The sequence below is a fragment of the Oncorhynchus mykiss genome, chromosome 17 (genome assembly GCF_013265735.2).
Source record: "Oncorhynchus mykiss isolate Arlee chromosome 17, USDA_OmykA_1.1, whole genome shotgun sequence".
In the NCBI taxonomy this organism is placed as follows: Eukaryota; Metazoa; Chordata; class Actinopteri; order Salmoniformes; family Salmonidae; genus Oncorhynchus; species Oncorhynchus mykiss.
The window spans coordinates 86522678-86549885 of record NC_048581.1 but is presented as its reverse complement, the minus strand read 5'-3'; the positions used below and the strand labels follow the sequence as shown (position 1 = coordinate 86549885).

General features: G+C 48.0%; 1 protein-coding gene across 1 annotated transcript in view; it reads left to right on the top strand.

Moving 5' to 3' along the window:
• igsf8 (immunoglobulin superfamily, member 8) overlaps positions 1–9087 on the top strand; it is a 15191-nt gene extending 6104 nt beyond the window's left edge. The window contains exons 4-9 of the mRNA XM_036950865.1: positions 830–1279; positions 6656–6840; positions 7168–7429; positions 7876–8162; positions 8401–8581; positions 8880–9087. Of these exons, the coding sequence (XP_036806760.1) occupies positions 830–1279; positions 6656–6840; positions 7168–7429; positions 7876–8162; positions 8401–8581; positions 8880–9007 (1493 nt within the window). The 3' untranslated portion in view covers positions 9008–9087. The remainder of the gene's footprint in view (positions 1–829; positions 1280–6655; positions 6841–7167; positions 7430–7875; positions 8163–8400; positions 8582–8879) is intronic.
• The last annotated feature ends 18121 nt before the right edge of the window (positions 9088–27208 follow it).

Sequence of the window (27208 nt, the reverse complement as noted above, 5' to 3'; positions counted from 1 at the left end):
TTAAGAATGTGTCTTGCCTTGTTCTATCACACAAATCTGATTGGCACATACTTTCCCACACGATTCTGTACTATATATGATGTTCTTATCTACAATCTACTCTGACCTTTCCTTTGCAATGTACTATTGTAACACACTAATAATCTGTCACCGAAGCAGTGCTCCTCTGAGTCACCCTGACCTCTACACATTCTTTGCTATAGCAAACATCTAATAGGAATTACATTTTGTATGAAATCATATCCATCTGTTCCCTGTTCGGTCTCTCAGTAATGTAATAATGACTAATCTCTCTCTGTCTCTCTCTTTCTTTCTGTCTCTCTCTGTCTCTCTCTGTCTCACTCTCTCTGTCTCTCTCTGTCTTTCTGTCTTTCTGTCTCTCTCTTTCTCACTCTCTCTGTCTCTCTCTGTCTTTCTGTCTCTCTCTGTCTCTCTCTTTCTTTCTGTCTCTCTCTGTCTCTCTCTGTCTCACTCTCTCTGTCTCTCTCTGTCTCTCTCTGTCTCTCTTTCTCACTCTCTCTGTCTCTCTGTCTCTCTCTGTCTGACTCTGTCTCTCTCTTTCTCTTTCTTTCTCTCTCTCTCTCTCTGTTCTTCTGTCTCTCTCTGTCTCTCTCTGTTTCACTCTCTCTCTCTCTCTCTGTCTTTCGCTCTCTCTCTCTGTTCTTCTCTCTCTCTGTTTCACTCTCTCTCTCTCTCTCTCTCTCTGTCTTTCTATCTCTCTCTGTCTCACTCTCTGTCTCTCTCTCTCTCTCTCTCTCTCTCTCTCTCTCTCTCTCTCTCTGTCTTTCTGTCTCTGTCTCACTCTCTCTGTCTCTGTCTCTCTCTCCAGTGATTCCAGACACTCTCCTGATTAGCTACTCCCGGTCTCTAACTGGCCAACCCGTGCCAGAGGGGGCGGAGATAACTCTCACCTGCTCCGCCGCCGTCCAATCAAAACAGCACACCCACCTGTCCATCACGTTCGGCGTGCGTGCCGGTGGTAGCGGGTTGGGGTCAGGGACACCGAGAGAAATCATAGCTATCGATAAAGAATTGAGCGTGACTCCTGGCCGAGGGGACTCCTACCAGAAGAGATATGATGATGGAGAGATAACGCTGGTGAAGAAGAGTGGAGATGGAGGGAGAGATGTCTACGTGATGAGGATGAGCGCCGTGGCCCCGGACGACTCAGGGGCCTACTTCTGTGAGGCGTCGCAGTGGATCCTGGACCCTGATGGAGCGTGGCAGAAGATCGCTCAGAGGACCTTGGAGATTGGCAACCTCACGGTTCAACCACTTGGTACATCCCTGTCTGTCTGGAGTATGGGGGTTGTTCAGAGACGAGAGCTGTTAGGACACTGTCTGTCTGTCTGTCTGTCTGTCTGTCTGTCTGTCTGTCTGTCTGTCTGGAGTATGGGGGTTGTTCAGAGACGAGAGCTGTTAGGACACTGTCTGTCTGTCTGTCTGTCTGTCTGTCTGTCTGTCTGTCTGTCTGTCTGTCTGTCTGGAGTATGGGGGTTGTTCAGAGACGAGAGCTGTTAGGACACTGTCTGTCTGTCTGTCTGTCTGTCTGTCTGTCTGGTCCTGTCTGTCTGTCTGGTCCTGTCTGTCTGTCTGGTCCTGTCTGTCTGTCTGTCTGTCTGTCTGTCTGTCTGTCTGTCTGTCTGGAGTATGTGGGGTTGTTCAGAGACTAGATGTTAGGACACTGTCTGTCTGTCTGTCTGTCTGTCTGTCTGTCTGGAGTATGGGGGTTGTTCAGAGACTAGATGTTAGGACACTGTCTGTCTGTCTGTCTGTCTGTCTGTCTGGAGTATGGGGGTTGTTCAGAGACTAGATGTTAGGACACTGTCTGTCTGTCTGTCTGTCTGTCTGTCTGTCTGTCTGGAGTATAGGGGTTGTTCAGAGACTAGAGCTGTTAGGACACTGTCTGTCTGTCTGTCTGTCTGTCTGTCTGTCTGGAGTATGGGGGTTGTTCAGAGACTAGAGCTGTTAGGACACTGTCTGTCTGTCTGTCTGTCTGTCTGTCTGTCTGGAGTATGGGGGTTGTTCAGAGACTAGAGCTGTTAGGACACTGTCTGTCTGTCTGTCTGTCTGTCTGTCTGTCTGGAGTATGGGGGTTGTTCAGAGACTAGAGCTGTTAGGACACTGGCTGTGCGTGGCTCGAAATAAGAGCATCTGCTAAATGACTAAAACGTAATGTAACGAATGCTGTTACTAGCTTGGCCACAGATTCCATTAGCACCCCAGTAGACCTAATGGCATCTAATGCTGTGGGCCAATCCAGTACGGATGGTTCATGACATCATCATCATCACTGACCTTCCACAACAATGGGAAACGGAGACATTAGCTTCAGGCGCGCTGCACTGTGGCTGACCCTATACTATTCTCAATATGGGGGTGTGTTAGAGCTGGGGGGTGTGTTAGAGCTGGGGGGGGGGTGTTAGAGCTGGGGGGTGTGTTAGAGCTGGGGGGGGGGGGGGGGGGTGTTTTAGAGCTGTGGGGGGGGTGTTAGAGCTGGGGGGGGGTGTTAGAGCTGGGGGGTGTGTTAGAGCTGGGGGGGGGTGTTAGAGCTGGGGGGGGGTGTTAGAGCTGGGGGGTGTGTTAGAGCTGGGGGGGGGGGTGTTTTAGAGCTGTGGGGGGGGTGTTTTAGAGCTGGGGGGTGTTTTAGAGCTGGGGGTGTGGGGGGGGGGTGTTTTAGAGCTGGGGGGGTGTTTTAGAGCTGGGGGTGTTTTAGAGCTGGGGGTGTGGGGGGGGGGGGTGTTTTAGAGCTGGGGGGTGTTTTAGAGCTGGGGGTGTGGGGGGTGTTTTAGAGCTGGGGGTGTTTTAGAGCTGGGGGTGTTTTAGAGCTGGGGGGTGTTTTAGAGCTGGGGGGGGGTGTTTTAGAGCTTGGGGGTGTTTTAGAGCTGGGGGTGTTTTAGAGCTGGGGGGAGTTTTAGAGCTGGGGGTGTTTTAGAGTTGGGGGTGTTTTAGAGCTGGGGGGTGTTTTAGAGCTGGGGGGGGGGTGTTTTAGAGCTTGGGGGGTGTTTTAGAGCTGGGGGTGTGGGGGGTGTTTTAGAGCTGGGGGGTGTTTTAGAGCTGGGGGGGGTGTTTTAGAGCTGGGGGTGTTTTAGAGCTGGGGGTGTTTTAGAGCTGGGGGGGGTGTTTTAGAGCTTGGGGGTGTTTTAGAGCTGGGGGTGTTTTAGAGCTGGGGGGTGTTTTAGAGCTGGGGGTGTTTTAGAGCTGGGGGTGTTTTAGAGCTGGGGGGTGTTTTAGAGTGTGTTCTGTTAGACAGTGTTGTAGTGTAGTAGGTCCCCACTGAGGGTCTGTGTGTTCTGACAGTGTTATAGTTCCCCACTGAGGGTCTGTGTGTTCTGTTAGACAGTGTTGTAGTTCCCCACTGAGGGTCTGTGTGTTCTGTTAGACAGTGTTGTAGTTCCTCACTGAGGGTCTGTGTGTTCTGACAGTGTTGTAGTTCCCCACTGAGGGTCTGTGTGTTCTGTTAGACAGTGTTGTAGTTCCCCACTGAGGGTCTGTGTGTTCTGTTAGACAGTGTTGTAGTTCCCCACTGAGGGTCTGTGTGTTCTGTTAGACAGTGTTGTAGTTCCCCACTGAGGGTCTGTGTGTTCTGTTAGACAGTGTTGTAGTTCCCCACTGAGGGTCTGTGTGTTCTGTTAGACAGTGTTGTAGTTCCCCACTGAGGGTCTGTGTGTTCTGACAGTGTTGTAGTTCCCCACTGAGGGTCTGTGTGTTCTGTTAGACAGTGTTGTAGTTCCTCACTGAGGGTCTGTGTGTTCTGTTAGACAGTGTTGTAGTTCCTCACTGAGGGTCTGTGTGTTCTGTTAGACAGTGTTGTAGTTCCTCACTGAGGGTCTGTGTGTTCTGACAGTGTTATAGTTCCCCACTGAGGGTCTGTGTGTTCTGTTAGACAGTGTTGTAGTTCCTCACTGAGGGTCTGTGTGTTCTGACAGTGTTGTAGTTCCTCACTGAGGGTCTGTGTGTTCTGTTAGACAGTGTTGTAGTTCCTCACTGAGGGTCTGTGTGTTCTGTTAGACAGTGTTGTAGTTCCTCACTGAGGGTCTGTGTGTTCTGTTAGACAGTGTTGTAGTTCCCCACTGAGGGTCTGTGTGTTCTGTTAGACAGTGTTGTAGTTCCTCACTGAGGGTCTGTGTGTTCTGACAGTGTTATAGTTCCCCACTGAGGGTCTGTGTGTTCTGTTAGACAGTGTTGTAGTTCCTCACTGAGGGTCTGTGTGTTCTGACAGTGTTATAGTTCCCCACTGAGGGTCTGTGTGTTCTGACAGTGTTATAGTTCCCCACTGAGGGTCTGTGTGTTCTGTTAGACAGTGTTGTAGTTCCCCACTGAGGGTCTGTGTGTTCTGACAGTGTTGTAGTTCCCCACTGAGGGTCTGTGTGTTCTGTTAGACAGTGTTATAGTTCCCCACTGAGGGTCTGTGTGTTCTGTTAGACAGTGTTGTAGTTCCCCACTGAGGGTCTGTGTGTTCTGTTAGACAGTGTTGTAGTTCCCCACTGAGGGTCTGTGTGTTCTGTTAGACAGTGTTGTAGTTCCCCACTGAGGGTCTGTGTGTTCTGACAGTGTTATAGTTCCCCACTGAGGGTCTGTGTGTTCTGACAGTGTTATAGTTCCCCACTGAGGGTCTGTGTGTTCTGTTAGACAGTGTTATAGTTCCCCACTGAGGGTCTGTGTGTTCTGTTAGACAGTGTTGTAGTTCCTCACTGAGGGTCTGTGTGTTCTGTTAGACAGTGTTGTAGTTCCTCACTGAGGGTCTGTGTGTTCTGTTAGACAGTGTTGTAGTTCCTCACTGAGGGTCTGTGTGTTCTGACAGTGTTATAGTTCCCCACTGAGGGTCTGTGTGTTCTGACAGTGTTATAGTTCCCCACTGAGGGTCTGTGTGTTCTGTTAGACAGTGTTATAGTTCCTCACTGAGGGTCTGTGTGTTCTGTTAGACAGTGTTATAGTTCCCCACTGAGGGTCTGTGTGTTCTGTTAGACAGTGTTATAGTTCCTCACTGAGGGTCTGTGTGTTCTGACAGTGTTATAGTTCCCCACTGAGGGTCTGTGTGTTCTGACAGTGTTATAGTTCCCCACTGAGGGTCTGTGTGTTCTGTTAGACAGTGTTATAGTTCCCCACTGAGGGTCTGTGTGTTCTGTTAGACAGTGTTATAGTTCCCCACTGAGGGTCTGTGTGTTCTGTTAGACAGTGTTGTAGTTCCTCACTGAGGGTCTGTGTGTTCTGACAGTGTTGTAGTTCCTCACTGAGGGTCTGTGTGTTCTGACAGTGTTGTAGTTCCCCACTGAGGGTCTGTGTGTTCTGTTAGACAGTGTTGTAGTTCCCCACTGAGGGTCTGTGTGTTCTGTTAGACAGTGTTGTAGTTCCTCACTGAGGGTCTGTGTGTTCTGACAGTGTTGTAGTTCCCCACTGAGGGTCTGTGTGTTCTGTTAGACAGTGTTGTAGTTCCCCACTGAGGGTCTGTGTGTTCTGTTAGACAGTGTTGTAGTTCCCCACTGAGGGTCTGTGTGTTCTGACAGTGTTATAGTTCCCCACTGAGGGTCTGTGTGTTCTGTTAGACAGTGTTATAGTTCCCCACTGAGGGTCTGTGTGTTCTGTTAGACAGTGTTATAGTTCCCCACTGAGGGTCTGTGTGTTCTGACAGTGTTATAGTTCCCCACTGAGGGTCTGTGTGTTCTGTTAGACAGTGTTATAGTTCCCCACTGAGGGTCTGTGTGTTCTGTTAGACAGTGTTGTAGTTCCCCACTGAGGGTCTGTGTGTTCTGTTAGACAGTGTTGTAGTTCCCCACTGAGGGTCTGTGTGTTCTGTTAGACAGTGTTGTAGTTCCCCACTGAGGGTCTGTGTGTTCTGTTAGACAGTGTTGTAGTTCCCCACTGAGGGTCTGTGTGTTCTGACAGTGTTATAGTTCCCCACTGAGGGTCTGTGTGTTCTGTTAGACAGTGTTGTAGTTCCCCACTGAGGGTCTGTGTGTTCTTATCATGTCAGCCAGAAACTGCTCTACTTCATTCTATTATGGTCTCTATTGTCTGTTAGACAATGGACCTGGTTTTCTCCTCTCTGGTCTCGGTTGTGTTGTTGTTAGACAGATTACAGTCAACAATAGATTTATAAACTGAACTGAAGCGTTTCATCAAATAGCTAACATAGTTTTCAGAGTGTATTGTTTATAGATGAGATCTTCTTTTAGGATGAATTTTGAGATGCATTTAACTTCAGTTGCTATATGCAAATAAACCTTTATTCACAGTGACAATTAACAAATTAAGTTAGTTTGAATGCAGAGCGAACACATTTTAAATCATGCACTTCTTGTTTATTTTTTCCCCTCTCCCTCCTCCTCCTCCTCCTCCTCCTCCTTTACCCCTTCCTCTCCCTCCTCCTTTATCCTCTCCCTCCTCTTCCTCCTCCTTTACCCCCTCTTCTCCCTCTTCCTTTATCCTCTTCCTCCTCCTCTACCCCTTCCTCTCCCTCCTCCTTTATCCTCTCCCTCCTCTTCCTCCTCCTTTACCCCCTCCTCTTCCTTTATCCTCTTCCTCCTCCTCTACCCCCTCCTCTCCCTCCTCCTTTATCCTCTCCCTCCTCTTCCTCCTCCTTTACCCCCTCCTCTCCCTCTTCCTTTATCCTCTCCCTCCTCTTCCTCCTTTACCCCCTCCTCCCTACTTCCAGCTGACTCCCTGTCTGTTACGTCCACTCCGCGAGGTGAGGTAACTCTCCAGTTAGGCTCCCCTCTCACTCTGACCTGCGAGGTGTCTGGTTTGGCCCCTGGGGGCCGCTCGGGCCTGCTGGTTCAGTGGATGAAGAGGGGCACCGTGAGCAGCGAGGACAGGGCATTGACGGGTGGAGGGGTGGAGGTTGGTATTGATTATTGTTATTGGTTATTAGTATCTTCATTTTAGCCCCCTGAGGAAGACCTTACAGAGTTGTTCAATTCTTGTGTGACTTTGTGTTTTTAATTGTGAAATTGAAAACTTTGGCAAAAAAAAATCTGCTATTTGCTGCTGCTACTGAAAGTATGTAATGCTTCCAAGTGTAGATAAAACGTAATATTTGGAGCCAGGAAGGCTATTGGTCAACAGTTATTTAGGATCGTAAAGTAAATAATGCTTGATTGGCTAGTCGTTTTCCAAACACAACTCAGGTTAACCTTTCTGTCTATCTCTGTCTGTCCCCTCTCCCAGGTGGAGGTGGCTCGGTATGGTCCAGACGGGGTGGTGAGCTGGGGGGATGACTCCAGCCGGGGGGGTCGGGGTGGAGGGGGTTCCATGGAGAAGGAGGTGGAGGGACGGTACTCTCTCAGGTTGTTCTCTGCCCACCCAGCTGACACGGGGGTGTACCGCTGTGCTGTGAGTGTCTACGCTGGGAGGCTTAACCCGGGACCCTCCAGTGCTGCTACCCTCACACAGAGGTCAGAGGGGGTCACCGTCAACCTCAAGACTAAAGGTAAGAGAGAAGACAGACACAAGACCACCCTGCCTTCTCCCCACAAACTGTGGCCTAGTTCACTCCTCCTCGTGGATTTAAGAGGATGTATTGGTATGATGGAGAAAACTCCCTCAATCTACTTAACAGCAATCCAATGTGTTTAAATCCATGAGGGATGAGTAAGTAATTGCACCCCTCTGGCAGAGGGGAATCCTGGGGACTACAGCCAGTGGATATATATACAAGTTAAGTCATGATTCTGGAAGTTGTCCTGGTAAAGCTAAGAGACTAAAACCACTTGACCTACTACGAGGTTGGGCAGTAGTGTGAAAACAAAGATACTACATTAACGTGAGCATTGCCATGACTGGTTAGATTGAAATAACAACCAAATACCTAATTGATGTAAGTCGATGCCTAATTGAATGACAAGCATCTCTCTCTCTGTCCCTGTGTCCCTACAGAGGTCAAGGTGTCAGCAGTAGCCAACCTTCCCCGTGGCCCCCTCTTGAAGAGAGGTGATACCGTCACCCTGCTCTGCAACGTATCCGTGGTAACCACCGGCCCTGCACAGATGGCGGTCCAATGGCTGCAGAGGGCGGTCCTCCCGGCCCAGGAGGGTGGGGCTACAGCAGGGGGCGTGGTCATAGAGAAGGGTGGGGACAAGCCGTCAGTAGAGGAGAAGGGGAGGGTGTTAGCCTCTCTTACCTATGAGGGCCTGTCCAGGCCAAATAAGAACCACAGCTCTGAGGTGATTGGTTCAATTTATTTGGCAGTTTAAAAAAAAATACATGCAGTCAATATATACCTTTTTAAGAAAACTATCAAGGATAACAAATCAAATCAAATCACAATAAAGTATATTGAAGATAAAACAATTGTAATGACTAGTATGTGGTTGTCTTACCTAGCTTATTTGAATGCACTGTATTTCTCTAGATAACACCATCTGCTAAATAACTTCCGTTGTGGTCCTTTTTGGACTACAGGTCAGTATGGACCGGGTGTCTCCAGGCACCTACAGGCTGAGGATCTTCTCTGCCCAGGACCAGGACCAGGGCCTGTTTGTCTGCCAGGCTGAGGTGTGGGGACAAGACCCCCGTGGAGGATGGTACAACACCGGGGCCAAGGCCCAGTCGGAGGGTGTCAGGGTCTACCTGTACGCCAGAGGTGAGTGTCACTGGGTCTGGGACTGCTAGCTGTTTTACATACAGTGAGCGGTGTGACGAATGACTGCAGTGGACACACTTGACTAACTCATCCCTCCCTCCCTCCCCCCCCCCCCCCCCTCCCTCCCTCCCTCCCTCCCTCCCTCCCTCCCTCCCTCCCTCCCTCCCTCCCTCCCTCCCTCCCTCCCTCCCCCCCCTCCCTCCCTCCCTCCCCCCCTCCCTCCTCTCTCCCTCCCTCCCTCCCTCCCTCCCTCCCTCCCTCCCTCCCTCTCTCCTCTCTTCTCTCTCTGTCTCTGCAGCAGCCGACCTGCTCCTCATCCCCTTGGTTGTGGGCATGTCCTCTGCCTTGTTTGTGGGCGTGGTCATCATCGCCACGGTAACCTGTTGCTTCATGAATCGATTGGCTAGGCAGCGCTCCCCGAAATAGGAAGTAGGAAGTCACGACAACGTATAAGTTCACTGAAGGGTGATCGACGAAGAGGTTAAAATAAAATGACCACAAAACAACAAAAAAAAGAACTAGTGGACTTTAAAAAAGTTTCAAAAGAAATTGGAACTCTCAGACCTACACGATGTCCACATAGAGCTGTAAATATACTACGTAACAAAGAGTGTTGGTCTAATCCGGGACGGTGACCAAGAGAAGACACTAAGCACTACTGCTCCTACCTGTCATACAGACGTTTGATTGTTTCACATGGTACCAAACCATTTCCACTTGTTCATAATATGTTGCATCCAGCTTGTTTCTGTTATATAAACTCAGCGTATGAACCCTATTATTAAGACTTCCACAGCAGACCTAACCAAACAGCTGGCTCTTATTCAGCACGGTTCCAACAACAACGATGGATGCGTATCTAGGCCAGCAACAGAGCAGCTTGGTTTGGCTCAGTAGTGTACAAAGCCATGTAGGTGTTTGATATGTCAAAACCATCAGAAAGGGGACAATGCTCAGCTGTCTAGTGTTGAAGTAGGTCAAATACAAAATATTGAATTAGAAGAGACACTGATTAGTTATCCCTTTTGTTTTGGTTATTTATTTTCCTTGGCAACCACCCTCTCAAAAGACAGGGGTTTATATATTCATACGGCAGGGTAGCCTAGTGGTTAGAGTGGAGGGGCGGGCAGGGTAGCCTAGTGGTTAGAGTGGAGGGGCGGCAGGGTAGCCTAGTGGTTAGAGTGGAGGGGCGGGCAGGGTAGCCTAGTGGTTAGAGTGGAGGGGCGGGCAGGGTAGCCTAGTGGTTAGAGTGGAGGGGCGGGCAGGGTAGCCTAGTGGTTAGAGTGGAGGGGCGGGCAGGGTAGCCTAGTGGTTAGAGTGGAGGGACGGCAGGGTAGCCTAGTGGTTAGAGTGGAGGGGCGGCAGGGTAGCCTAGTGGTTAGAGTGGAGGGGCGGCAGGGTAGCCTAGTGGTTAGAGTGGAGGGGCGGCAGGGTAGCCTAGTGGTTAGAGTGGAGGGGCGGGCAGGGTAGCCGGGTAGAGTGGAGGGGCGGCAGGGTAGCCTAGTGGTTAGAGTGGAGGGGCGGGCAGGGTAGCCTAGTGGTTAGAGTGGAGGGGCGGGCAGGGTAGCCTAGTGGTTAGAGTGGAGGGGCGGGCAGGGTAGCCTAGTGGTTAGAGTGGAGGGGCGGGCAGGGTAGCCTAGTGGTTAGAGTGGAGGGGCGGGCAGGGTAGCCTAGTGGTTAGAGTGGAGGGACGGCAGGGTAGCCTAGTGGTTAGAGTGGAGGGGCGGGCAGGGTAGCCTAGTGGTTAGAGTGGAGGGGCGGGCAGGGTAGCCTAGTGGTTAGAGTGGAGGGGGCGGGCAGGGTAGCCTAGTGGTTAGAGTGGAGGGGTGGCAGGGTAGCCTAGTGGTTAGAGTGGAGGGGCGGGCAGGGTAGCCTAGTGGTTAGAGTGGAGGGGCGGGCAGGGTAGCCTAGTGGTTAGAGTGGAGGGACGGGCAGGGTAGCCTAGTGGTTAGAGTGGAGGGGCGGGCAGGGTAGCCTAGTGGTTAGAGTGGAGGGGCGGGCAGGGTAGCCTAGTGGTTAGAGTGGAGGGACGGCAGGGTAGCCTAGTGGTTAGAGTGGAGGGGCGGGCAGGGTAGCCTAGTGGTTAGAGTGGAGGGGCGGGCAGGGTAGCCTAGTGGTTAGAGTGGAGGGGCGGGCAGGGTAGCCTAGTGGTTAGAGCGGAGGGGCGGCAGGGTAGCCTAGTGATTAGAGTGGAGGGGCGGGCAGGGTAGCCTAGTGGTTAGAGTGGAGGGGCGGGCAGGGTAGCCTAGTGGTTAGAGTGGAGGGGCGGGCAGGGTAGCCTAGTGGTTAGAGTGGAGGGGCGGCAGGGTAGCCTAGTGGTTAGAGTGGAGGGGTAGGCAGGGTAGCCTAGTGGTTAGAGTGGAGGGGCGGGCAGGGTAGCCTAGTGGTTAGAGTGGAGGGGTGGCAGGGTAGCCTAGTGGTTAGAGTGGAGGGACGGCAGGGTAGCCTAGTGGTTAGAGTGGAGGGGCGGGCAGGGTAGCCTAGTGGTTAGAGTGGAGGGGCGGGCAGGGTAGCCTAGTGGTTAGAGTGGAGGGGGCGGGCAGGGTAGCCTAGTGGTTAGAGTGGAGGGGTGGCAGGGTAGCCTAGTGGTTAGAGTGGAGGGGCGGGCAGGGTAGCCTAGTGGTTAGAGTGGAGGGGCGGGCAGGGTAGCCTAGTGGTTAGAGTGGAGGGACGGGCAGGGTAGCCTAGTGGTTAGAGTGGAGGGGCGGGCAGGGTAGCCTAGTGGTTAGAGTGGAGGGGCGGGCAGGGTAGCCTAGTGGTTAGAGTGGAGGGACGGCAGGGTAGCCTAGTGGTTAGAGTGGAGGGGCGGGCAGGGTAGCCTAGTGGTTAGAGTGGAGGGGCGGGCAGGGTAGCCTAGTGGTTAGAGTGGAGGGGCGGGCAGGGTAGCCTAGTGGTTAGAGCGGAGGGGCGGCAGGGTAGCCTAGTGATTAGAGTGGAGGGGCGGGCAGGGTAGCCTAGTGGTTAGAGTGGAGGGGCGGGCAGGGTAGCCTAGTGGTTAGAGTGGAGGGGCGGGCAGGGTAGCCTAGTGGTTAGAGTGGAGGGGCGGCAGGGTAGCCTAGTGGTTAGAGTGGAGGGGTAGGCAGGGTAGCCTAGTGGTTAGAGTGGAGGGGCGGGCAGGGTAGCCTAGTGGTTAGAGTGGAGGGGTGGCAGGGTAGCCTAGTGGTTAGAGCGTTGGACTAGTAACCGGAAGGTTGTAAGTTCAAATCCCCGAGCTGACAAGGTACAAATCTGTCGTTCTGCCCCTGAACAGGCAGTTAACTAACCCACTGTTCCTAGGCCGTCATTGAAAATAAGAATTTGTTCTTAACTGACTGGCCTAGTTAAATAAAGGTTACAATTTTTATTTATTTTTAATACGACGTTAGCGTTAAAGTTGTTTCTGTTACATTGTGTAAGGCATGATTGTTAAATGATATATATGTGTTGCCCAACTCCGGTCTTACACTGCCACTACTACTAGCAACAGTCCCTCTAGTCTGAAGAAAACCCATCTCGGAGTTAGACCGGTGTTTTATCGCTACGAAGTGAACACTGCCACTGTATAGAAACCGTAATGCTGTCAAATTAAATTGAGCACCAGAATATTTTTAATGCCACTTAAGGAACTGAATACCGAGACATCTATATCAGGACAGGGAACTTAAAGTACACTTCCTGTATTCAATCAACAACTCTGTAAATACTGGGCTACACGAGTAAACAAAGCCATTGTTTGTATGAGCCTGATCCCAGATCTGTTTGTTCTGTTTTGCCAATTCCTATTGTTTATCTATGGTAAATACTGGGCTACACGAGTAAACAAAGCCATTGTTTGTATGAGCCTGATCCCAGATCTGTTTGTTCTGTTTTGCCAATTCCTATTGTTTATCTATGGTAAATACTGGGCTACACGAGTAAACAAAGCCATTGTTTGTATGAGCCTGATCCCAGATCTGTTTGTTCTGTTTTGCCAATTCCTATTGTTTATCTATGGTAAATACTGGGCTACACGAGTAAACAAAGCCATTGTTTGTATGAGCCTGATCCCAGATCTGTTTGTTCTGTTTTGCCAATTCCTATTGTTTATCTATGGTAAATACTGGGCTACACGAGTAAACAAAGCCATTGTTTGTATGAGCCTGATCCCAGATCTGTTTGTTCTGTTTTGCCAATTCCTATTGTTTATCTATGGTAAATACTGGGCTACACGAGTAAACAAAGCCATTGTTTGTATGAGCCTGATCCCAGATCTGTTTGTTCTGTTTTGCCAATTCCTATTGTTTATCTATGGTGCCAAACATAAGTGTTGTCAAGATGGGACTAACAAGTCTAGGATCAGGTTAGGACATGGCCAGGGGATATTCTGATGCAGCGAAGGACAATAACGAACCATTCCATACTGTTCGCTAAACTGAGTAAAATTATTTCTGTATCTATTTTAGACATTTATGAAGAGAGTTAATATACGATAGTAAGCATCCATGCACTAAGCTGAAATCTGTGTGTTGTTACGGTATACACCAGAGAGATTCGTTTTTTTTTCTCTTTTTACTTCTAAAACATAAGATATGATGAGACCCTACTTGAAATGCTGTGCTTGTCTGTGAGCTGAGCGGACGACTTTAACATTCAGCGGCTGTCTGTTTGTTCTTAAAGCACTTGGACCAAAACTAGTCTCTCTTGGCAGACTCGTACCAGTGGGAAAGAGACCAAAACTAGTCTCTCTTGGCAGACTCGTACAGTGGCTGTGGGAAAGAGACCAAAACTAGTCTCTCTTGGCAGACTCGTACAGTGGCTGTGGGAAAGAGACCAAAACTAGTCTCTCTTGGCAGACTCGTACAGTGGCTGTGGGAAAGAGACCAAATCTAGTCTCTCTTGGCAGACTCGTACCAGTGGGAAAGAGACCAAAACTAGTCTCTCTTGGCAGACTCGTACAGTGGCTGTGGGAAAGAGACCAAAACTAGTCTCTCTTGGCAGACTCGTACAGTGGCTGTGGGAAAGAGACCAAATCTAGTCTCTCTTGGCAGACTCGTACCAGTGGGAAAGAGACCAAAACTAGTCTCTCTTGGCAGACTCGTACAGTGGCTGTGGGAAAGAGACCAAAACTAGTCTCTCTTGGCAGACTCGTACAGTGGCTGTGGGAAAGAGACCAAATCTAGTCTCTCTTGACAGACTCGTACCAGTGGGAAAGAGACCAAAACTAGTCTCTCTTGGCAGACTCGTACAGTGGCTGTGGGAAAGAGACCAAAACTAGTCTCTCTTGGCAGACTCGTACAGTGGCTGTGGGAAAGAGACCAAAACTAGTCTCTCTTGGCAGACTCGTACAGTGGCTGTGGGAAAGAGACCAAATCTAGTCTCTCTTGGCAGACTCGTACCAGTGGGAAAGAGACCAAAACTAGTCTCTCTTGGCAGACTCGTACAGTGGCTGTGGGAAAGAGACCAAAACTAGTCTCTCTTGGCAGACTCGTACAGTGGCTGTGGGAAAGAGACCAAATCTAGTCTCTCTTGGCAGACTCGTACCAGTGGGAAAGAGACCAAAACTAGTCTCTCTTGGCAGACTCGTACCAGTGGGAAAGAGACCAAAACTAGTCTCTCTTGGCAGACTCGTACAGTGGCTGTGGGAAAGAGACCAAAACTAGTCTCTCTTGGCAGACTCATACAGTGGCTGTGGGAAAGAGACCAAATCTAGTCTCTCTTGGCAGACTCGTACCAGTGGGAAAGAGACCAAAACTAGTCTCTCTTGGCAGACTCGTACAGTGGCTGTGGGAAAGAGACCAAAACTAGTCTCTCTTGGCAGACTCGTACAGTGGCTGTGGGAAAGAGACCAAATCTAGTCTCTCTTGGCAGACTCGTACCAGTGGGAAAGAGACCAAAACTAGTCTCTCTTGGCAGACTCGTACAGTGGCTGTGGGAAAGAGACCAAAACTAGTCTCTCTTGGCAGACTCGTACAGTGGCTGTGGGAAAGAGACAAAATCTAGTCTCTCTTGGCAGACTCGTACCAGTGGGAAAGAGACCAAAACTAGTCTCTCTTGGCAGACTCGTACAGTGGCTGTGGGAAAGAGACCAAAACTAGTCTCTCTTGGCAGACTCGTACAGTGGCTGTGGGAAAGAGACCAAATCTAGTGTCTCTTGGCAGACTCGTACCAGTGGGAAAGAGACCAAAACTAGTCTCTCTTGGCAGACTCGTACAGTGGCTGTGGGAAAGAGACCAAAACTAGTCTCTCTTGGCAGACTCGTACAGTGGCTGTGGGAAAGAGACCAAAACTAGTCTCTCTTGGCAGACTCGTACAGTGGCTGTGGGAAAGAGACCAAATCTAGTCTCTCTTGGCAGACTCGTACCAGTGGGAAAGAGACCAAAACTAGTCTCTCTTGGCAGACTCGTACAGTGGCTGTGGGAAAGAGACCAAAACTAGTCTCTCTTGGCAGACTCGTACAGTGGCTGTGGGAAAGAGACCAAATCTAGTCTCTCTTGGCAGACTCGTACCAGTGGGAAAGAGACCAAAACTAGTCTCTCTTGGCAGACTCGTACAGTGGCTGTGGGAAAGAGACCAAAACTAGTCTCTCTTGGCAGACTCGTACAGTGGCTGTGGGAAAGAGACCAAATCTAGTCTCTCTTGGCAGACTCGTACCAGTGGGAAAGAGACCAAAACTAGTCTCTCTTGGCAGACTTGTACAGTGGCTGTGGGAAAGAGACCAAAACTAGTCTCTCTTGGCAGACTTGTACAGTAGCTGTGGGAAAGAGACCAAAACCATTTCTCCTGGAACCATTCAAACTTGTTGAATAGTTACTGACTGTTGTTCAGTGTAAAGTCGTATTGCTGTTCTGTTCTCTTGGTGGAGTCTTTTTAAGCCATTTTGGCAATGGTTTATGGTTGATTCCTGATTGATTCATTTTGTTTTATCATTTCTTTTGCAACTTGTGTTTTGTTGGTCAAATTACGGGAAAAAAAAGCAAAGTAAAAAAAAAAATTGAATATTTTGATGACAGATCCAGTAAACAAGGAAGACTGTTGCCATGTGTCGTTGGCCTATGGAACAGCTGTGCCCTGAGGTACTAGGATAGGATGTACTCTCCTCTGGGCAGCCATGTGGGTCAGACGACAGGCCTGGGTAGGGTTGACTGAGACCACAAACACCACGCGTCTATTAAGCTAAGTGGGATTCAGCCATTTGTGATGCTGCAGAGATGCATTTGTCACACATAGACCTGACATTATTCCCTTTTTCCATATTTCTCTCTGAATGTTCTGTAATGCAGTCTCCTGGATAAGTGATAACTTCCAAGTTCAGGGTGTTTTCTTCTACTGAAGTTTGGTATCCCGAGTGGCACACTGGTCTAAGACACTGCATCTCAGTGCAAGAGGTGTCACTGCAGTACCTGGTTTGAATCCAGGCTGCATCACATCTGGCTGTGATTGGGAGTCTGATAGAAAGGAGCATAATTGGCCCAGCGTCGTCTGGGGTAGGCCATAAATAAGAATTTGTTCTTAACTGACTTGCCTAGTTAAAAAAAAAAGAAGAAGTTTATTCCCTGCTGTGCACATGGTAGCCTGCCTATGACAGTGAGATGGACTCTAATATCAAGTCCCTCTGTCCACTATGACCAACTACATGCCCCAGACTCCCTTTGGATGGATAAATCTCAAACCGACCAACCCAGAGACAAATATTCAGAAAACAAACTATTTTAAACACATGGCTCTGAACCAACCCCCCTCTCTCTCTCTCTTTCTCTCTCTCCCACCTCTCCCCCTCTCTCTCTCCCCCCTCTCTCCCTCTCTCTCCCCCCTCTCTCTCTCTCTCCCTCTCTCCCTCTCCCCTCTCCCTCTCTCTCTCTTTCTCACTCGCTCTCTCTCCCTCTCTCTCCAGCCCATAGGAATAGAATTACTGTACTACTCTAATTCTAGTAATTTCACTGCTATACCCAGGCCACTGATTATGATTCATACTAGTGGTATTCATGCGTTAGGAAAAACAGTGATCTGCAATGTTCTGGACGGTGAGCCACTTACTTCCAGAGATCAACTGGCGAAAAAGCTGGTTTATCCTCTAGCTCTCTACCCTCTGAACGATGTCCCTGGCTTGCTCCACCACGTGATCACATTCACCACAGCAGCACTGGAGAGACGGGAAAGAGAGAGAGGGAGAGAGAGAGTAGCACTGGATAGAGAGGGGGGGGGGCAGAGCGAGTGGGAGGGAGAGAGAGAGGGGAGGGGTAGAGACAGAGAGTAGCACTGGATAGAGAGGGGGGAGTGGGCAGAGCGAGTGGGAGGGAGAGAGGGGAGGGGTAGAGACAGAGAGTAGCACTGGATAGAGACGGGGGGTGGGCAGAGCGAGTGGGAGGGAGAGAGAGAGGGGAGGGGTAGAGACAGAGAGTAGCACTGGATAGAGAGGGGGGGTGGGCAGAGTGAGTGGGAGGGAGAGAGAGAGGGGAGGGGTAGAAACAGAGAGTAGCACCGGATAGAGAGGGGGGGAGTGGGCAGAGCGAGTGGGGGGGAGAGAGAGAGGGGAGCGGTAGAGACAGAGAGTAGCACTGGATAGAGAGGGGGAGTGGGCAGAGCGAGTGGGAGGGAGAGAGAGAGGGGAGGGGTAGAGACAGAGTAGCACCGGATAGAGAGGGGGGAGTGGGCAGAGCGAGTGGGGGGGAGAGAGAGAGGGGAGCGGTAGAGACAGAGAGTAGCACTGGATAGAGAGGGGGGGGTGGGCAGAGCGAGTGGGAGGGAGAGAGAGAGGGGAAGGTAGAGACAGAGAGTAGCACTGGATAGAGAGGGGGGCTGGGCAGAGCGAGTGGGAGGGAGAGGGGAGGGTAGAGACAGAGAGTAGCACTGGATAGAGAGGGGGGGTGGGCAGAGCGAGTGGGAGGGAGAGAGAGAGGGGAGGGTAGAGACAGAGAGTAGCACTGGATAGAGAGGGGGGCTGGGCAGAGCGAGTGGGAGGGAGAGGGGAGGGTAGAGACAGAGAGTAGCACTGGATAGAGAGGGGGGTGGGCAGAGCGAGTGGGAGGGAGAGAGAGAGGGGAGGGGTAGAGACAGAGAGTAGCACTGGATAGAGAGGGGGGGAGTGGGCAGAGCGAGTGGGAGGGGGAGAGACAGAGATCAGCGCTGGATAGAGAGAGAACAGAGTGCTCCAAGTGAAAGTAATGGAATAGATGTTCACTGCTCCTCTCTTTCCTTAATCCCCATGTTTATGGGTTCAGCCCTCTCAGCAACCCCTCCCCCGCTGTGTATCATCACTGTGGCATTTGGTTTATTTAATACCCTGCTCCTGCCCGTCCCTGCCTGACTGGCTGTAAATATGGTAACTGGCACACTGACCAAACTGCAGCTAAAGCCACTTCTTGAAATTGCTGTGTGTCCCAAATGGCACCCTATTCCCTATTTAGTGCACTGCTTTTTACCAGAGCCCTCTGGCACCCTATTCCCTTTTTAGTGCACTGCTTTTTACCAGAGCCCTCTGGCACCCTATTCCCTATTTTAGTGCACTGCTTTTTACCAGAGCCCTCTGGCACCCTATTCCCTATTTAGTGCACTGCTTTTTACCAGAGCCCTCTGGCACCCTATTCCCTATTTTAGTGCACTGCTTTTTACCAGAGCCCTCTGGCACCCTATTCCCTATTTAGTGCACTGCTTTTTACCAGAGCCCTCTGGCACCCTATTCCCTATTTAGTGTAGTGCTTTTTACCAGAGCCCTATGGGATTGCAAACATGGTGACTGGCCCACTGTCGAGGCTTCAGCAACTTCCTGAAATTGTACTTCTGTTTCCGTGTTGCATTATTGTCCTGTGGGGGAATTACATTTCAGGAAGTTATCTTTAAAAAAAAATGTATTACTTTAATAACGTGTTTTTTTTTTACCCGAGTGACTTTTTCATTACCGCCCCTGCTATTGACATACAGCTGTGTATAGGTTTGTGTGTATGTCTCCTGTTGTGTTAGTGTGCCACTACCCAACCACTGTAACATGGCGTTATTGTGCTGTTAATAAACACTTTGTTTACTGCTTTAATTACCACCGTCTGTTCTGTTCTTCATTTGTATTTAATGTTTCGTTTTTTTTTTGCTGCCATTTGATAAAAGTAATAAACCACTCCTGATTTACTGTAGGCATGTGTTGTTGTTGTTATTGTTGTAGGAGTATCTAGTATTACAGTATTACAGACAGTCCCGGTGACTTTAGGTTCTAGTCTACTTTTCAATGTATTTGATATGTTATTGCCGTGCTCCGTCTGTATCGCACGCAATCGAGAAAGTAAACTGATTTATGACGTAATTTACGGAATCAAAACGTATCGCTCGAAAACCTAGACCAGAGCCACTAGTTTAGGTCTATATCGCCATGCCATAGACCATCAAACTACTTATGAATTAATTCGTCGTGAGAGAGGTAAGGTTCGTCATTTTAATGTAAAGGTTTTGACCGGCTTTTGCGTTGCTTGATTTTCTATGCTATTTCCTTTGTGACCGTCAGACCCTGGAGTTCGAAAGTACATGGTGAAGGCCGTCATTGTAAATAAGAATTTGTTCTTAACCGACTTGCCTAGTTAAATAAAGGTTAAATTAAAAGTAGTGCGCGCATCTCTTAGCCGAGCCAAAGATGGTTGATAAATAAAGATGTCCCACACAGGCCGTTTACAGTTTGAAAAAATGGTCACAGTTCCGGTCTGCGTAAAGCGTTGCTCTCCCACAGCCACCAATGCATTAGCCGCTGGGTCTGGTCCGCTTACTTCATTGCCTATATACACCAGAAAAAAAGGAGCGAGTGAGATGTCTCGCTTACTCTTCCGTCTCTAGCCGAAGTATTGCTCTGTTCCGTCAGTCCCACATCTCTGAGGCCAGAGCCAAAACCCTATCAAAGAAACGTATCAAACGTACTATCAAAGGGCGCTCTAGTTATTCACACATCAAATACATTTTTAATTGCTTGTTTCTGTATAAACCCTGCAGAAGTTTGTCCCTAGGAGATTAATACAATTGTTTTGATAGATTTTAATGAGCTCAACATATGTTTTATGTAACAAGGAAAGTCAGTTAAAAACAAATTCTTATTTACAATGACGGCCTACCAAAAGGCAAACGGCCTCCTGTGAGGAGGGGGGCCTGGGATTAAAAATAAAAAAACAAAATAAAAATATAGGACAAAACACCATCATCACAAGACAGACACCATCACAACAAGACAGACACCACAACACTACATAAAGAGAGGCCTAAGACGACAACATAGCATGGCAGCAACACATGAAAACACAGCATGGTAACAACACAACATGACAACAACATGGTAGCAACACAACATGGTAGCAGCACAACACATGGTAGCAGCACAACAGGGTACAAACATTATTGGGCACAGACAACATCACAAAGGGCAAGAAGGTAGAGACAACAATACATCACACAAAGCAGCCACAACTGTCAGTTAGAGTGTCCATGATTGAGTCTTTGAATGAAGAGATGGAGATAAAACTGTCAAGTTTGAGTGTGGCTGCTTCGATCCAGTACATAAATCTATCCACTAATCCATTCGTGTCTAAATGAATGTATCCAATGCATTTATGGATAGGCCTATGTAACGGATGTGAAACGGCTAGCTTAGTTAGCAGTGTGCGCTAAATAGCGTTTCAATCGGTGACGTCACTTGCTCTGAGACCTTGAAGTAGTAGTTCCCCTTGCTCTGCAAGGGCCGCGGCTTTTGTGGAGCGATGGGTAACGACGCTTCGTAGGTGTCAGTTGTTGATGTGTGCAGAAGGTCCCTGGTTCGCGCCCGGGTATGGGCGAGGGGACGGTTTAAAATGATACTGTTACACCTACACATGTACCATATCCCTATTTTACTTTTCTCTACACTTCTAGTTCAACAGAATCGCAACACATTGAGATAGTCCTCTCTTCCTGGGTGATTTGGGTGATCCGGTGGAGACCTACCACCTAACCCCTTGCAGAAAGTCGAGATGCCCCTGTACCGAGCACTGCTGGGCGCTGGCATCCTGGGTGAGGATGGCGATGATGAAGATGACACAGAGAAGGAACTCCTGTCCTTCTTGCCCGACCTGGACGAGAGGCGGTGGCGCCGTGAGCAGATCAACAAGATCAGAGACTTCCTGAATTCAGCTGTGGCGAGGGAGACAGACCTCACGCTACTACTGGACTGGCTCACCGAAGCACGTGAGTGTTTGCACCACAAATGACACCCTATTCCCTATATAGTGCACTACTTTTGACCAGGGCCCTTAGGGCTCTGGACAAACGTAGTGCACTATATAGGGCCCTGGTCAAAAGTAGTGCACTATATAGGGAATAGGGTGCCAACTGGGACGCAAATCCTGTATTGGATATTCAATACATTGTATAGGGATGTATAGGGATGTCTGTCTATCAAATTGTCAAATACATTTTTTATGTGAGTGCATGTGCTCGGGCTTCCTATTTCCATATTCAAATGACTGGTTGGTGTAGACATTACTCATGTTGTAAAACCTGCACAGCCTGGTCTCATAGACTAGTCGTAACATAGTAAACGGTACACTGAAATTAGTACGCTATATTACATTTGGTATGGTTACATAAGACAGAAGGTTTACTTATTAAGGTAAACACAGAAGGAAAGGAAAGGGGGATTCCTAGTCAGTTGTACAACTGAATGCCTTCAACTGAAATGTGTCTTCCGCCTTTAACCCAACCCCTCTGTGCTGGGTAGTTGGATGGGCCTATAATGCGAATGTCTAGCAAACCAAATGTCGCATGTTCATGTCTCGTCATGGAGAACTTTAGCATCTTAGCTAATTAGCAACTTTCCAGCTACTTACTACTTTTTAGCTACTTTGCACCTAGCTAACCCTAACCTTAACCCTTTAACATAACTCCTAACCCTAACCTCAACCCTAACCTTAACCCCTAGCCTAGCTAACCTTAGCCACCTAGCTAACATTACTCTTAGCCACCTAGCTTATGTTAGCGTTAGCCACCCAGCTAACTTTAGCCACAACAAAAAGGAAGGTTTTGCAAATTCATAAAATATTGTAAGAATTGCAATTCGTAATATATCATACAAATTGCAATTCACAACTTATCAGACAAAATGGATGATGGACGTTCGCATATTAATACATACCATACCCAATGTAAAATATCACACTAATTTGAGTGTCCCAGATTTTGTATTACTATGTTATGTCTACATCTGAGTCCAGGTTGACCTGCAGGACATGTTTTGCAGAGGCTACACTGCAATTACTGCAGTGACCTTTTCCCAAGCATAACAATGTGTTCATCTGGAATAGTTAGCTAACTTTTTCATACTGGTTTCCCACGTCACAGTTTTAAACCTGTGATATGGTCACATATATCACCTTGGAGATATAGGGCACCTTACGGTCACTATATGGCTAACCTGTCCATGTCTCTACCCATACCCTTGTTTAGCATCATCAATAAGCAATCAATCAATAAATCAAATCAAATGTTATTTGTCACATGCGCCCGAATACAACAGGTGTGATGCTTACTTACAAGCCCAATAACATCTCTTGTTCTACGGTCTATAGAGGAGTCACTACAGACGTTTGAGAACGAGCGAGCTACAAAGAAAGAGGGGAACGAGGAGGAACAGGAGGAGGTTACATCAGAATGGATCGAAGACATACAGAGAAAGTTGGAGACGTCTATCAATGATACAGACAGCTGCATTCACCGCCTACGTGGCCTCTGCCAAGGCCTCTTTGACACCGACGTGAAAAAAAAGACCAAGAAGGAGGAAGCTGGTAAGATTGAGTATGAGAAGAGAAACGCATAACGTCTTAGTATTTCTGACAAATAGATTATTGCCATGTCTCTTGCTCTCCACAGAAGTCAGAACTAAGAGTGTAAATGACTTGAATACTTTAGTAGTATGACTGATCAAATCAAAATTGAAGGTTATTGTTCACATTGTTTAGCAGATGTTATTGTTCACATACACATTGTTTAGCAGATGTTATTGTTCACATACACATTGTTTAGCAGATGTTATTGTTCACATACACATTGTTTAGCAGATGTTATTGTTCACATACACATTGTTTAGCAGATGTTATTGCGGGTGTAGCGAAATGCTTGTGCTTCTAGCTCCGACAGTGTAATATCTAACAAGTGATATCTAATAGTTTCACAACATATATACCCACAATACACCTAAATATAAGTAAGGAATGGATTAAGAATATATATACATAATATATATACATACAGTGGGGCAAAAAAGTATTTAGTCAGCCACCAATTGTGCAAGATCTCCCACTTGAAAAGATGAGAGAGGCCTGTAATTTACATCATAGTTACACTTCAACTATGACAGACAAAATGAGAAAAAAACATCCAGAAAATCACATTGTAGGATTTTTAATGAATTTATTTGCAAATCATGGTGTTTACATTTATTTACAAAGCTTTGCGGTTGAGGGTGGTGCAGTTGCCGTACCAGGCGGTGATACAGCCCGACGAAGCAAGACGTCTGTGTCCGCGACGTGGCTGGTTTTCCTTTTATAATCCGTGATTGTCTGTAGACCCTGCTGCATACGTCTCATGTCTGAGCCGTTGAACTGGGACTCCACTCTGTCCCTATACCGACGTTTAGTCTGCTTGATTGCTTTGCGGAGGGAATAACTACACTGTTTATATTCTTCCATATTCCCAGTCTTCTTGCCCTGGTTAAATGAGGTGGTTCGCGCTTTCAGTTTTGCAACAATGCTCCCATCTATCCACGGTTTCTGGTTGGGGTAGGTGTTAATAGTCACAGTGGGTACAACATCTCCTATGCATTTCCTGATAAACTCATTCACCGTATCAGTATATGTGTCAATATTATTTTCTGAAGCTACTCTGAACATAACCCAGTCTGCGTAATCAAAACAATCTTGAAGCGTGCATTCCGATTGGTCAGACCAGCGTTGAATAGTCCTCACCACGGGTGCTTCCTGTTTGAGTTTCTGCCTAAAGGAGTGGAGGAGCAAGATGGAATTGTGGCCTGATTTGCCGAATGGAGGGTGGGGGAGGGCCTTATATGTATTCTGGAAGGTAGTATAGCAATGGTTGAGGGTTTTAGCAGGGAGAGTACAACAATCAATATGTTGATAGAATTTCGGGAGCCATTTCCTCAGAATTGGCTTTGTAAAAAATCCCCAGCTACAATAAATGCAGCCTCAGGATATGTGATATGTGGATTGTTCTCCAGTTCTCCAGTGAACATTCTGTGATGATAGAAGGTGAATGGCTAATGCTACAGTGTGTATTTGCAGCTCTGAATAAGGGTGCGTGGCGCTGGTGGAGGGAGCAGAAAGTGGATGCACGGACCATCAAACGAATCCAGGAGCTCCAGCCTCCTGCTGCAGACGTATTTCTATCGGACGTCAAACTGGCCACCAAGTCTGCCACGGAGCTGTCCTTCATGCTCTTAGACATAGCCAAGGCACTAGGCTGCAACAAGGCAATGAGTCTGGCCTTTAAGTTCGTAACGGTAGGTCACACACCAGACAGTAACAGTAGATCACACACCAGACAGTAACGGTAGGTCACACACCAGACAGTAACAGTAGATCACACACCAGACAGTTACGGTAGATCACACACCAGACAGTAATGGTAGGTCACACACCAGACAGTAACAGTAGATCACACACCAGACAGTAACAGTAGATCACACACCAGACAGTAATGGTAGATCACACATCAGACAGTAACAGTAGATCACACACCAGACAGTACCAGTAGATCACACACCAGACAGTAACAGTAGATCACACACCAGACAGTAACAGTAGATCACACACCAGACAGTAACAGTAGATCACACACCAGACAGTAACGGTAGATCACACACCAGACAGTAACGGTAGATCACACACCAGACAGTAACGGTAGATCACACACCAGACAGTAACGGTAGATCACACACCAGACAGAGCCTACCGCCGCAGAGTTTACCATGAATGTGACCTCCGTCTGGGCAATTGCCATTAAAATGTGCATCGTCAAAAGTGCATTGAGCTTGTCAACGATGCGCTGTTGATTGAATCCCGACCTCCATTTTGAATGTATGCACTCCCTGTACTGTAAGTCACGTTGAATTAAAGCCTATGCTAAATGGTATACACATACGGTTCATTATGATCAGGTAGGGCTGCAGAACCTTAACCAAGCATTCCAGGAGCGCACCAAGGAAGCCAGGAAGCTTCTGGCACAGGTGGAGGAGCTGCAGTCTATGGACTGTCGCTTCCAGCTGGCCCAGATAAAGATCCAAGTGGGTGACAATCAGATCAAGATGACCAAGATGGAGGATGAGCTTTCATCAGTCAAGGAGCAGAACAATATTCTACTGTTCCAGATCCAACAGATGCAGGAGACCCCGAAACATCCACGGCCGAAACAGCAGATAGTGGTCGTTGCTCCCACAAAATACGTACAGGGAGCGCCAGTTCTCAACAATCAGCTGGTTCCGCAACCAACTCCCAAGCTTAAGTACTCCAAACGGAGGCCGAAACCAAAGCCGGAGCCGGGCCAGCCTGTTGGCGAAGAAGTGGAAGAAGTGGAGTCTCTGGAAGACATCTCAGTGGATCCAGAAGACATCATCGAGCAGGTGGAGAGGAAGAGCATGGATCTTCTGGAGGCCATCCAGAATTCCGAGCAGTGTGTGGTGTCGATTTCTGGTGACAAGGACAAGGGGAAAGATGGTGAGCTGCTAGAAGGGATGGATGTCGCCAGCAGAAAAGCCAAGGCAGCTGATATCATCAAGCTGTACTGCGATCTACAGAGGTCCATCAGAGACTCTTTTAATGACATGATCACGCAGCTACAGGTAGGAGCACATCAGCATATTGTAGCAAATTTGGGGGGGGGGGGGGGGGGGGGGTAACCCCGGGCCAGAGAATTTCAACCCAACACCTTAGCCATGATGAAAAGAGATCTAAATATCTTGATGAGGTCACTAGGTGTTGGGTGAAGTTTCTTGCATCATACTAGCCGAACATTCTGCCTTTATTTGATTCTTACTGCAGTTTAGGGGCCTTTGTCCCACTGACATTCTCTCACTTGTGGTGATTCCCCTCCAGGGGAAGTTTGACGATGACATCATAGACGTGCCGCTCATGGACAACGACAACAAACTGGACGAATCAGCGTTCTGGGACTCAACCCAGAGAACCCCAGGAGACATGCTGAAGGAGATCAGCAATGAGATACAGAACCAGGACCGCACTGTGAAGGATGTGGGAGCAAACAAACAAGCGCTCTTTGACTTGGAAGGTGAATGGATAGATAGATGGATGAATTAATGAATTAATTAATATATTGCCTCAGCCAATGGAGTTCAACAATACATACATTACAAATCATCAAGAATTAATAACACAACGAATTCTAACAACTTACATGGAAATAAGTTGTTGGAATTGATTGTGTTTTTAATTCTTGATGATTGTTCATGTATGTATTGTTGTACTCCAATGGTGGTCCTCGTTAGGTAAGAAGACTTTGTCAAACGTCAAGGGAAAGAGTCGTCACCACTCCCTGAACATCATCATGGACCAGTTCAAGAACCTCAACGAGATGGGCAAGAAGCAGGTCTTTATTTATTTTTCATTCCAAATGGCACAATGTTCCCTATATAGTGCACTACTTTTGACCCGAGCCCTGTGTGACTACATAGGGAACTAGTGCACTATATAGGGAATAGGGTGCCATTTCGAAAGCACTCTCCGTAACTATAGCACTTTACTGAAATCACTTTATATAAGTATGTACAGTTGAAGTCTGAGGTTTACATACACTTAGGTTGGAGTCATTAAAAATCGTTTTTTCAACCACTCCACAAATGTCTTGTTAACAAACTATAGTTTTGGCAAGTCGGTGCATGACACAAGTCATTTTTTCCAGCAATTGTTTACAGACTAATTATTATTATTTCACTATAATTCACTGTATCACAATTCCAGTGGGTCAGAAGTTTACAATCACTAAGTTGACTGTGCCTTTAAACAGCTTGGAAAATTCCAGAAAATAATGTCATGGCTTTAGAAGCGTCTGATAGACTAATTTACATAATTTGAGTCAATTGGAGGTGTACCTGTGGATGTATTTCAAGGCCCAACCTTCAAACTCAGTGCCTCTTTGCTTGACATCATGGGAAAATCAAAATAAATCATTCAAGACCTCAGAAATAGAATTGTAGACCTCCACAAGTCTGGTTTATCCTTGGGTGCAATTGCCAAACGTCTGAAGGTACCACGTTTATCTGTACAAACAATAGTATGCAAGTATAAACACCATGGGACCACGCAGCACCATGGGACCAAATCAATCCCAGAATAACAGCAAATGACCTTGTGAAGATGCTGGAGGAAACAGGTACAAAAGTAGGTACAAGAGTCATTTATCGACATAACCTGAAAAGCCGCTCAGCAAGGAAGAAGCCACTGCTCTAAAACCGTCATAAAAAAGCCAGACTACGGTTTGCAACTGCACATGAGGACAAAGACTGTACTTTTTTTGAGAAATGTCCTCTGGTCTGATGAAACAAAAATAGAACTGTTTGGCCATAATGACCATCGTTATGTTTGGAGGAAAAAGGGGGAGGCTTGCAAGCTGAAGAACACCATCCCAACCGTGAAGCACGGGAGT